This window comes from Pipra filicauda, unplaced genomic scaffold, assembly GCF_003945595.2.
Source record: "Pipra filicauda isolate LSUMZ 115617 unplaced genomic scaffold, ASM394559v2 scaffold5_size6683894_pilon, whole genome shotgun sequence".
NCBI lineage: Eukaryota > Metazoa > Chordata > Aves > Passeriformes > Pipridae > Pipra > Pipra filicauda.
In genome coordinates, this window is record NW_024104754.1 from 4,828,049 (window position 1) to 4,840,512 (window position 12,464).

General features: G+C 34.7%; 1 protein-coding gene across 1 annotated transcript in view; it reads right to left on the minus strand.

Moving 5' to 3' along the window:
• The window catches only part of CCDC141 (coiled-coil domain containing 141), a 67,834-nt gene extending 56,607 nt beyond the window's left edge, over positions 1–11,227 (minus strand). The window contains exons 1-4 of the mRNA XM_027731508.2: positions 11,126–11,227; positions 9,608–9,730; positions 2,505–2,696; positions 1,246–1,354 (exon numbers count right to left, since the gene is read on the minus strand). Of these exons, the coding sequence (XP_027587309.2) occupies positions 1,246–1,354; positions 2,505–2,696; positions 9,608–9,730; positions 11,126–11,227 (526 nt within the window). The remainder of the gene's footprint in view (positions 1–1,245; positions 1,355–2,504; positions 2,697–9,607; positions 9,731–11,125) is intronic.
• Between the last annotated feature and the right edge of the window lie 1,237 nt (positions 11,228–12,464).

Consider the following 12,464-nt stretch of genomic DNA (forward strand, 5'->3'; position numbering starts at 1 on the left):
CTATATTTATATATTTATATTTTTTTTTTATATTATCTTTATATTATATTTTTATTTTTCTATTATTTTTATTTTTATTATATTTATTTTTTATTATTATTATTCTATATTTTATATATTAGAGTTATCTGAGTTCAGTTTTCTATTCAGTCTCCTGAGAAGAATACCTGGTGTTCAAGGTAGCTAAAAATATTTAAGCTAGTGTTCCACTAGTGGATAATAAAGCATAATTGATATTCTGCCAATTGTTAGTAATGATACAGCAAAGTGTGATTAAAATTTCAAAGAAGGAGTCTTAAGACATAAAAAATGCAGAACAATATGGAATTGCAAAGCTGCGTGAAGTAGCCACACAATGAGATTGGTTCTAAAAACTTTTTTCCCCTTTTTGAATTCAGAGTACCACAATATGATAGAAGGTGCTTCACATGAAAGCTCGAATAAAAAAAAGAATTTGCACGGAAGAATTTTTATGGGCAAACATATGTGCAAGAAAATTGTGGAAGGGGAGAAAGCACCTTTTTGTCCAAGAGTGTTACAGTTGCAGCTGCAATACCTCTTGGAACAGATCAGGCAAGTCAATGGAGAAGTGAAACAACCCCACTCCTCAAAAGCAGAAGCAAAATGCAGGGAACCATTGTAGGCAGAAAGATTCTGAAACTGGCTAATTGCCACCTCTGTCTCATAGTTCCCACCCTCACTTAACACTTCTGCTTCAACCCCCCCTCCTTGGGCACAGAAAAGCAGTGGGCAAAGTACTCCCCTGGCCATTCCCAAGAAACTGTAGGACTTTGCAGGGGCTTTTTACTAGAACTGATTGGAAATTTTCTAGTGGAAATTTTTCCATAGAAAAATGCTAATTCATTGGTAGCAACGATGCCTTGGATAAACTTTCTCATGGAACAGAAAGATGGTTTTAGAACCTGTTGCAAATCAGCACTAAAAGTCCGTTTGGTTTCTCAGCAGCTCACCTGATCTGGACTGCCTTGAAATCAGAATACAAGCTTAACACTGGCTGTCTGCAGCAGCAAAGATGGAACCATGAGAGAGCTAGCTTGAAAACAAGAGTTTCGTATCTTTCAGGAAGCCTGCTAAAGAGCTATTTCACCATTATATTTTTCCAAATAGAAATTCTTATTTGTCCTAATTTATGGTTTTTTTTAAATATGCCCAGAAAGAGTAAAATTATCCTTCAAGGAGTCAGTGCACAATGACATACTATCAGGAGTGGAATACTTTTTGTACCTTTTGTATGATGGTCTTGTTGCAGAAGAAGTTCTCTCAAAGAGTCAATATTGTTAAACTCTTGAGCATTTTTCAGGAAATCTTCAACTTGGTCAATTTTAACAGCAAACTGCATTAAGAAAACATAGGGTAGGAAGAAGCATAACTCCATCATAATCTCTGTATTATTGGGAAAGTTCATGAGAATTTGTAAATTCTTGGAAAACAGCATTTTTAGTGACCTCTAGATACAGATGCTTTGTGGTCTCTATACACCTTCTGGTTTGCTTTTTTTTGAGGTAGTGATTGATAAAAGGAACCCAAATTTTAGTTGACATAATCTGTAATTACAGTTTGTCACTTTGTGAATCATCTTTCCTACAAAGCCTTACGCCAACTCTGTACTAATTTCTTTGTATAACAAACATTACCACGACACAACAGAATCACAGAATGGCTTGGGTTGGATGGGACCTTAAAGATCACCTTGGAGTTCTTAGGACAATTAGCAGTACCACAGTTCCTTCTGTAATTTAGGGATGGCACTGGGCTAATGTAGAAAAATAATTATCAGGGAGAATTATTAATTATCAGGGAGAATTATTAATTCTCTCCAAGGCTACAGGATGTGAGGACAGTTCAATCTTAGGCTACACAGAGTTAGCACACACCTGCAGGGCATGGAATCCCTCACTGCTTTAGCTACCTGTGGGGATCAGTGAATTAGGATAAGAGATACAGAGAAATGGGTAAACAGGGGTCACGCAGTTGTTCTTTTGTGCCCATCTGTACATTAAAGTCTCAGGTAAAGGATTGGCAAGCTGGAGTAATGCTTACTTTGCATAATTACAGTAGGTGTAGAGATATTTTGGTGTAAAACCTTCAGTGGTTAATCTTCAGTGAGCATTAGTGAAGGCACCTGACAATTCAGTTCTTTCAACACCAAATAACTTTAATCATAAGGAATGAAAGATATTCTGTAGAATATCTATAGCCACTGAATTACATATTTTTTGTTTTGACCCAGTTCTACTTTTCATTGGCATTTTTCTAAATACAGATTTTGGAGGCATCATGACTAAGATATTTCCTAAAGTCTACAGGGTTTTTTTTGTTCAGCTTCATCTTGTACTATCTGGAAGGTGGTAAAAGAATGCATCTGGAAATTTTTATTTTCTTAATTGCTTCAACCTTTAGGAATACAATGAACAACACACAACAGCGTAAAATTACAGTGGGCAGAGGCTTCAAATAAACAGTCATTTGATTTAGATACAAACCTCTAGAGCATTTTCAAAGAACACTGTAGTAAGTTCCAGAAGTGCCTGTCGCTTCTCTAACATAATGATGAGGGCATCCCATGAATCCCCAAGGGTCTCTGCCATAGCATCATAAATCTGGCTCTTTTCTTTGTTCCCTTCTGCAACCTTGTCTGCTTCATGCAGCAGATCCCATACCTGCTCTTCCAAGGCCTGAGAAGAAAAAAAAAAAAAAAGGCAAAACATAAGAAATCTGTAAACAAAATCAAAAACACTGTGCTGATACTGGTGTCAGGATACTTTTTCAGTGGGTCTGATAAACTAGCCACAGAGATTATATGGCTGTACAACTAACAAAATTTAAAACCTAGCTTCATCAAAACAATGATAATGGTAAGTAAATGAGCCGAGCTCATGAAAGTTCTAAATGAAAATGTCAAAATGAAAATGCTTCTTTCACTGCAGTCTTTAACCTAGTTCTTTAAACTCTTTCTTGGTATTTCTTATATTGGTTTACATCATTACCTCTCAATAATATTTATATCCACAAAGCTATAAAAATTATGTTGTCTATATAATATTGCATTTTCCTAAATATATCCACAATGTCTTTAGAGCTAACAAAGCCTTGGTTCTTTTTCAACCTCCAAAAAAGGCTAGAGTCCAAGTACTGCTATGTATACCTCTGTTGGACAAATCCTGGTTAAGAGATCTAAAGGAAGTTTGCCTTGTTTTCTGTCACCTAGAAAAAAGATCTTATGAAAATCTTGTAGAAGCTTTAAGGCCAAAGCGTAGAATAAAAGAAATAAGATGAATGAATGAAATACACAAGGATGTGAGTTCATCACCCTGTGACTGCAGGGTAGGATGAGGTATGCTTCAGAATGCTTATTAGATACAACTGAAAATGCTTTACCCATATTTTTAATGTAAAATTATTTTCAAACTTCATTATGCCAAGCATTTTCTTTTAGCAGGTAAGCTTGAATTCATGGGAAAAAGTGAATGCCATAAGCTAAAAAATAAAAACATAAAATACCAGTGGTGGCAACTACAAGATAAGATAACCACAGCTGCTGCTTAATAATATTAATATAACAAAGAAGCAATTACTTGATAGCCTCTGTCCATAAGTTAAAGGTATATATAGAGGTCTCATTTCCTATGTATCATAAAACATGTATATTTTCTTCCAGAGAATTTTGAGTGCAGTAATGAGTATTTAATTTATTTTGTCCATGAATAGCATTGGCATGAAAGGACAGAGAACAGTTTGAGAGAGCCATTGTTGAACACTACCAATACATCTAAAAAATACATGCTACTTCTAAACCAGCCATTTTTATACTACTTGATAAAAAGTTGATGAGGTAAAACAGTAAGGGAAGTTTTTATGATGTTTCTTTCTTGATGAGGCATAAAATTGTTACATGCACAACAACTCTGTATATGTAGTGGCATTCATTAATTATCCAGCATGATATTTTCTTAACATTCTAGACCAGCTCTGTAGCTCATACAACACGAATTAAATGAGCATGTGATATGGATGGTCTCTTCAGTAACTCAACATCTTAATATTAAACTATGAAAAGAAGTAGTTGTCATGACAATACTGACATGTTAAAAAAGAAGTAAAATACTTTCAGAACTTTACACACAAACTGCTTGTCACTAGGAGGTTAGTTTCAGCAAAATGATCAGACTACTTTCACAGCTGTACTGAATACACTGTGGAAGAACAGGTGACATCTGAGGTAGCGCCACTTGGAATTTTTTTGCAAAGACTGTTTTTTTAAAGAGCTGACTACTTTATATTTTGAAATAAAACTAGACATGCTTTTATCCTAATATTCCATCACTTCAACATATTTAAAAGACATTTCAAATGCTAACACCCCCAGGTCTGTGCCATTCATGCTCACTGCCTGGCAATGCAGCTGCTGTGCACTCACACAACTCTCCTACCACTCATTTTTGGGGTACACTTGGGTCTGATATTGCAGCAAAGACAGAGTGCAAGTAACTGAAGGTCGAAAAAAATATTTTTATGTAAGCTGTGCTACAATAATTTTAATTAATATTATAATTAACATTAATACCATTTTGTATTAATTTGTTCACAGTCCATTATTTGGGTACTTTACCTTCCATTAAAAGAGTAAGGAATTATAGGGGGAAACTATCTTTTGCCTTTCCTGATTGTTGTACACTGATTCTGCAACTCCGAGTTTTCAAGGTGTAAACTACCCTCCTCACTGAGATGCTGCTAAAATTAATCTTTGTTTATAGAAATTATACAACACAATTTTTAACTTGAGGCTCAGAAAATAGTCATAAAGCTACTTTGAGACAAATACTATTTTGGTAGGAATTTTGCTTATGCAAATACTGAAATTGATGACTGAGCTGAACTAACACTGAAAGAAATATTTATTCAAGTCTACCTTCAAATCTCTTGCAAAAATCAGCTCTGCTTTATGATAAAAATGCAACTGAACTTTGCTGCTAATTGTACTGCTGGGCACTTCAACAATTAATTGCCAATAATTCAGAAGATATTAACAAATAATTTCTTCCATAACAAATTTACTGAAAAATAAGCATTATGAAAATATTTTACTTGAAATAATTGAAAAGCTTATTTAAAAGATATCAATGCAAAAAATGAGCATATTATACTAGTGCTTTTTGAAGAATGCAATTTTCTAGTTTGTTTTTCTTGACTATTAGCATATAAATTACTATTTTGCAATTTATACTCTGTGAATTGAAGTAAATAAAGTAATTAGGAGCAATCTTCAGGTTCATGAGCCAAATTAATAACATTGATGGTTTTAAACTTAAGTTTATGGGCTAGATTTACTTCTATTTTTTAGCGGTTCTACCACAGCCTCTTTCATGATAAAAACCAGAGCTTTGGAAGCAAACCAAGAATGCCTTAGTGGGGATTTTGACATTGTCATGGCCACACACACACACACACAGTCTTTTTTTTTTTCTTCAAATGATCCAAATGAGTTTTAGTACTGGGGGATTCAAACACTAAGACATCATATCAAGGTAGAGCCTCTCTTGGAAACAACTGAATTATGGAGAACAGAAGAAAGGCAGAGAAATGTGTATGCACAATGCAGTCTACATTGTTTTACCTCCTGGGAGTTTTCTCTCAAGTTTTCTGGTCTTGACCTCACTTTTTTTCCTTTTAAATTGTGAAAAATGAGACATCAAAATGTACATACACATATGTTTACATTTCCAGAACATATAAACCCGCTGAAAGGCACCTACAGAAGGATAAGGCAGATGTTGGGAAAGAGATTCGCATGAAATCACAGAAGTTGATGTTTTCAACAAAATTGTTACTGCTGACATGGTCTAATTTAGCAAAACAGAAACAGAATATATTAGTTTAGAATCACAACATATTAGCTGAGACTACTGAGGGGAATTTTAACTAGTTGTTGTAAACACTTTACATGATCTCTGTTTAGTCTCAGTTTTACTCTTTCCTACTCAACATTTATTTTTTCAACTCTATTAACAATAACACATCTGTTTTCTAATCCATAAACATTTGAAATGGGCCCCTTTTTTAAAGTTGTATTTTGGTTTTTATTAAAGTAGCAGGGTGCTCCTAATTTCCAAATTTAACGGAACAAATGTAAATCAGTAATGAATGTGATAGAATACATTCTGTCAAAGGACACTATTTTGGATATGTTTTTCCCTAATGCCCTGAAGTACACATACTTTTTTTATTACAGTAATTCTGACCATTAAAAGAAATTTAAAAATTGTCTAGAAATTACTGTTTTCTTTTTCAACAAGTTTATTCCAATTACCCTTTAAAGCACCACCTGCCTTACTCAGCGTCAAACTGGTAGTTTAGGCTTTTTTAAGGCCTATTAATATTGCTTAGTCAAAGACAATTCACTGAAATACTGAGCTGGATTACATTCCGTTTCCTCTAGCATCAGAAGTACTATAAACTTATCACTGGCCACTGCGCCAAATTCTGTCCTTACACCTGGGAATCTTCAACATTAAGTTGACAAAAGAATTTGGCCTGAAAATTTTGGTTATAACTTACAATACATACAGTGGGATGAGAATAATGATGAAACTGAAAAGCCAAAGGGTTATCAAAACCTAGAATGAGTTTACAGAATAACATGGCATAGTACCAGAAGGGTCAACTATTCCATAAATTATCTTCTAGAAGTTGGTAAGTTCATCACAACTGATTCCAAAGATGTATTTGGTATTAATCCTCTAAATCTTCCCTTAAGCAGGACTAGTTTCATAATCAAATCATTACTCATTCAAGAATTTTTTCCTGTCCTGCACAAAAGTTTAGTATTGAATTGTATTAGATTAATCAATGAAATTAAGTATATGCGTATCAAGTATTGGTATCTGCCAGGATTTGATTTGCTTTTTTTTTTTTTAAACAATAGTAAAAGAGAAAAAATAAAACAATTCAAAGCTGCCTCACTGCTGTATTTCAAATTCAAGTGGCTGAAAAATTCCACAATACACAAAACCCTGTCTTTTCTTGGGATCCAAGTGGAGAAATTCTTCATTATATTTTTTTCTACTTGTAAAAATTTCTAGCTCTAAAATTAGAAAGTATAAGGATTTTGTCCTCTCATTTTTAAGGAAGCACAGCAGGAAGAAAACCCCCACAGCATGCAAGCAAAAACAACTTTTTTTCTTCTCACTATAATGTAACTTTCTAATCTTGTAACTTTGAAAAGTTACAGACTGACATAAAACAAATGAAGTTAATATGGCAATTATCATTATTCAGAATTACAACTTTTTTATGGATATTCATAATGTGTTTTATGGAAGTCTTCATTTTTATTAATGCGCTGTTCTAACAAGACATTTGTGATTTGCCATATGCTGCATTAGTATTACCACTACTGCATGTAAGTGTTTTAAAAAGTTATGTAAATCCGAGGTAATGTGTCACGATGTTGGCACATAACTGGAACAAGTTTTACTTGAGCATAAGACCACAGCTTCATTTTTACCTTTTTTTTTTTTAGATTATTTACAATGCATTCCAAATACCAAGATCCAATTAAGAGTAAAAATAAATGTTATAGGATGCAATAGACTATCATTGATAGAGTCAGTTGGACTAAGATTGTCAATGAAAATACTAACTTGTAGCCAATATGGAAGAACTACAAGCTGTACAGGGTAAGACCACAGCTGGGTGAATGTTCATGTAATTTCATAATTAATTAATGTTCAAATTTACAAAATTATGTTGCTCACTAAGGGTAAAAGAACAAGTGGAATTGCATACACTGGACACCACCAAAACAAAGACCATCTAACAACTGTAATTTTGTTCGATCTTTTCAACCCCTCTACTGCCCACATTTTTAAATTCATTTTTATCCTCTCATAAATAACTAAATCTTTATGGCCATAAATGTTGAAGTCTGAAACATTACTCCCTCTTTATCCATCTTCACACAGCTAATGCTTAATTCATTATCAGATGCTAAGTGGAAAAAATTACTCTAAACAATACTTCAAAGACTGAGATTCAATCTTGAAAAAACTTTGATGAGTGGATTTAGTGATTTAAGATGAAGTAATTACTGACAATTGTTAACAGCTTATTATAAATCACAAAAGGTCATGGCTGAAAAATGCAGAGTCAGGAAGAATTACAATGGTATTGCAGTCCCATATTATCACAGCTCTTGTATTATAGAGGAAAAATAGTAATTCTGAACTTAGTCCTTTTACAGAATACTCATTAATCAATGATGGATTTTGTAAGGACTGCAGGTATAAAATATGAAATAATGAGCATTTTTCCCACTGTATTTGGATGAAAAGCATTCTTTAACTGTTTATGCATAATAAATTTTCTGACCTGATTTGACTAGATGGTAAAATGTTATTTGAATATTTGTTTTTCTTTCAAAGATGAAAATTATTGTTTTCTTTTTCCACTGTTTAAAATTTATTTTTGAGAATTAGGAAGGAAAAAAAAATCAGCTTCTTCCTGTCATCAGTGTGTAAGAACTCATCTAATTCTGAATTGTTCAAACAGGTACAGCAGCTTGTTTCAAGAATGCCCAAATGTAGCACTAGTGGCAATAAAGGTGAGGCACTTGCATAAATAAAGAGAGCAGAACCACCTCTTTCTAGGATTTGGGGGGGATTTTTGTTGTTTGGGAGTGTTTGGTGTGGTTTCTTTTGTAATTCTATTCTTCACGTTATTCAAAATCCACACCATGCACCATATTAGCTACATTCTCTACATACTGTATTAAATTACCTTACAAGCATTGGAAATTTTTAATGATTGGGGAAGCACACAGTCACTGGTATTGAATGAAATACTTGATCCTATTCAAATCAGGTTTCCTCTTTCAGATCTAAAGTTTATGTAATGTCAAAAAAAAAAGGATAAGATATTGTGCAGAGCTTCACAGATTTTAGAGGAATTTATTTGTCTACAGATATAAAGTGAATCTGCCCTATAAAAACATGAAAACAAAATCTCTTTTTAGGTGCCTTCAGACTCTTCTCAGTGTCAAATATACACATTTAAAATAATTCAGCTTTTTCATGCAAGCATGTAACTCAGTGTCCAAATGCCACTGTTCTCATAATCTGTTCTCAAGAACACCATAATCTGATTTTAGGACAGTTACTTAGCTGAAATCTTCCTAGCTGAAGATGAGCTATTTTAATGTTACAAACTTTTCACAACATTGGTGAATTAAAAACATAAATTGATATTCCATTATATTTAGCAGTTACTAAGGGCTATAGGATTTTTTCATTTGACTTGACACCGATTGTATAAAGCAGAAAAAAACCTGTGTCTTTATTGCTACTGTCAGAAGCATATTTTTCCAGTGCAGAGACCTAACTTCCAAAAAAATCATAGAATATCCTAAATTGGAAGGGACCCAGCAGGATCATTGAAGATCTGCTACACTGACAAAGGGTGAACATACTTTTTTCTGTGAGGAATTTAACCTAAACACAGCATTGCAACAGGAGGCACGGGCATCTACATTAGCTGTTGTACCTGAACTATAATGACTAGATGAATTTTTCGTGGTCCCATCACATCTTACCTTCAGCTTAGATAGGAGGAATTCATGATCTTGCAGTAGTTTTTTAGTCTCATCCTGATTGCTGCCAATTTCTAATATATTTGGGGTTGATTCAGCCAGCTGAAGCTTCACCCATTTTCCACACTGTAATAAGTAAACAATTACAGCCTTCAGAAAACACAAGCTTTCTTTCATTTATTTATTCACACAGACTCTCAGCTCTCGGGGGCCATACACATGACAAAGACACAGAACACAGTATAAACTTCATTTCTTTTGAAACACGTAACAAACTCCCACACTCTAGTGTTACCCAATCAGTGCTATGATTTTAGTTTTGCCCATGAAGAGTAAAATTATCACAATGAACCAAAAACATTTCTCCAGCTCATCTCCCCTTTCAGCTGAAGATGATACAGATAGTTAATGAAACTTGGTGGGTGGGTGGAGCGGGCAGAAGGTACAAATATATCACAGCAGATGCAAAAACCATAACCCCAAATCTTATTTCTACCACATAGATCTAAAGCACATCTATAATTGATAGATATATCAAGAGATTGCAGAAGCAGGGACACTTAACAGCCTTTAGAACAGGGACCAAAGGATGGTGATAAGGACCAAAGCAGTGATGTCACTGGAAGCCAGCATGATTCTACAGGACAGAGGGGAAAAATAAATTACTTCACCTAAACTTGAGTCTCCTTGCAATGAAATTACTCCCTTGTAGCAGCAGACCACCTCACAGGAAGGGTGACAACCGATAGGAAAAAGCATTCCCACAGCTGAGGTACTCCCATCCTGAATAATAACCTGACATCCTAACTCATTATCACCTTATTCTGCATTACAGACAAACCCTAGTTGCTGAGGCTAGCATGTTTCCCAGGTTGCCTGGAGAATGAAAAATCAAACTGCCAATAAATTCCACCTGGGATTCATTATCGCATCCAGCTTTACTCCCGATGCCAAATTTTGTGTAAGCTGTAGGCGTGCATTCCAGCTCACAAAACAGGCCTTTAGGTGCTTATAAGCACAACTATACGCACATAAGAGTTTCTACTGAAACACATGGGAATATGAATTTACAGCTTCCAAAAATAACCACTTATTAACAGCAAATACTTCATTTGTGGAGTTGGTAGACCATTTATGTAAAATTGTTGCTGAGTACAGTTTAAAATAATTCAAGGAGTCTCAACTGCAATCATCACGCTTATTAACACATTTTCATGGCACTCTTCATTTATCTCTTACCTTTTAAACAGAGTAGAAGGAACTCCTTGCCTCCAAGAGCCTAGATATTTTAGCCAAATTGTTTATTCTATTTGAAAAAAACCGAAAAGCCACAAGGAGTAATTGTGAACAGAAACAAGTGTTAACTTCCAAGAAAGCTCTATTAGCTAGATATTGACTGATTAAGTGTCCTTGCCTTATCATTTTATGCTAACTATTCATTTGCACAGAACCTTTAAAAGAAGTAATAATCAGCAAGTAGCAGAAAGACAAGAACAGGCATACCAGCAGCTGCTGCCTTACCTTAAGTACAGCTATGACAATACTGGCATCCCCAGCCTGAACAGCAACTGAACTGACCGTTGTTGTAGAAGGTTTCTGCTCCGAACTGGTTTCATCTGACATTGTGTTTGACAGTGGGACTTCATACATTAAAGCAGACTTGAAATGCTCTTGCAAGGTCCACTGTTCATTTCAGAAAGCACCAGAGTCGCTTGGATTCATTCAGCGAAACAGCTCAGCTAACACTGATTAGTCTGCCAAAAGGAAAGAATGGGAGGTTAAAAATAGACAACTCCATTGAGTTTATCATTCTTGAGAGAGATTTGACACACCCCTAGTTTGGTAGCATTAAGCTGTCTGTTCTTTTTTGTCACCCTCTGAAGTGCAAAGGGCTTCTTACTTGGACACCACCTGACACCAGCTAAACAAAGGAAAAGAAGTTCTCAAAAGCAGTAGGAAAAAAAATCACTATTGATTCTATATAGACAAACCCAGTGTTATCAGGTTGCAAAACACGAAACTATACAATCTCCGTTTTCACATTCTACACGTAAAATATTTTCTCGCTTGCTAGAAACATATGTTCAACATAATTCTTCCGCTGAATCAAAGTATTTAAACAGGATGAGCATGTGTATATAAATCAAATGTTACATCAAATCAGGGGATTTTTAATCCAAAAATATTTAAAGGGATAGTGACCATAACAACCAGAGAAGGAAACCAAGTACTTTGTCTGAATTCTTAAGCAGTGTTTTATTCCTGTGTAAGATTAAGATAATTTACCTGCTTTTTAATTTAATCCTAAATTGTTTCTACTGTCTTCATTTTATTCTAAGTGAGCATAAGGAAGACCTCTCTAATAGTCTCTTAAACTCCACTTACGGTTTTTATTCAGTGGAGGGAATTATTAGACATGTTTAGATTACAGTATTGATTTGGCATATTAATTCTATTGCCATTAACCCAGAGCATGTCACAAGTACCCACACTATGAGACAGCAGCTGCTGGGTTTCCTTCCACAAAACAGCTGAGAAAGTGACACTGTTGTTTAAGCTTGCAGGTCTCTCTGGAAACACAGTTCCACTCAAGAAACTACATGTACAACTCTCCCCTAAGCATCTGCTTGTTTGATTTGTTTAAAAATATGTGACATTTAGAGACATTTTTATATAAACTATATTTGCTAATTGCAAACAAGAACATACACACCTGCCGTGGAACCAAGATCTGGAAGCAAATTCTAAAATATTTTGGACTAGAAGAAACTTAAGGTTATTTCACGGAATTTCAACAGATGTGTCAAGGTCTGGGATTTTTTTGTTTGTTCATTTCTCCCCCGCTCCAATTGTTGGCAGA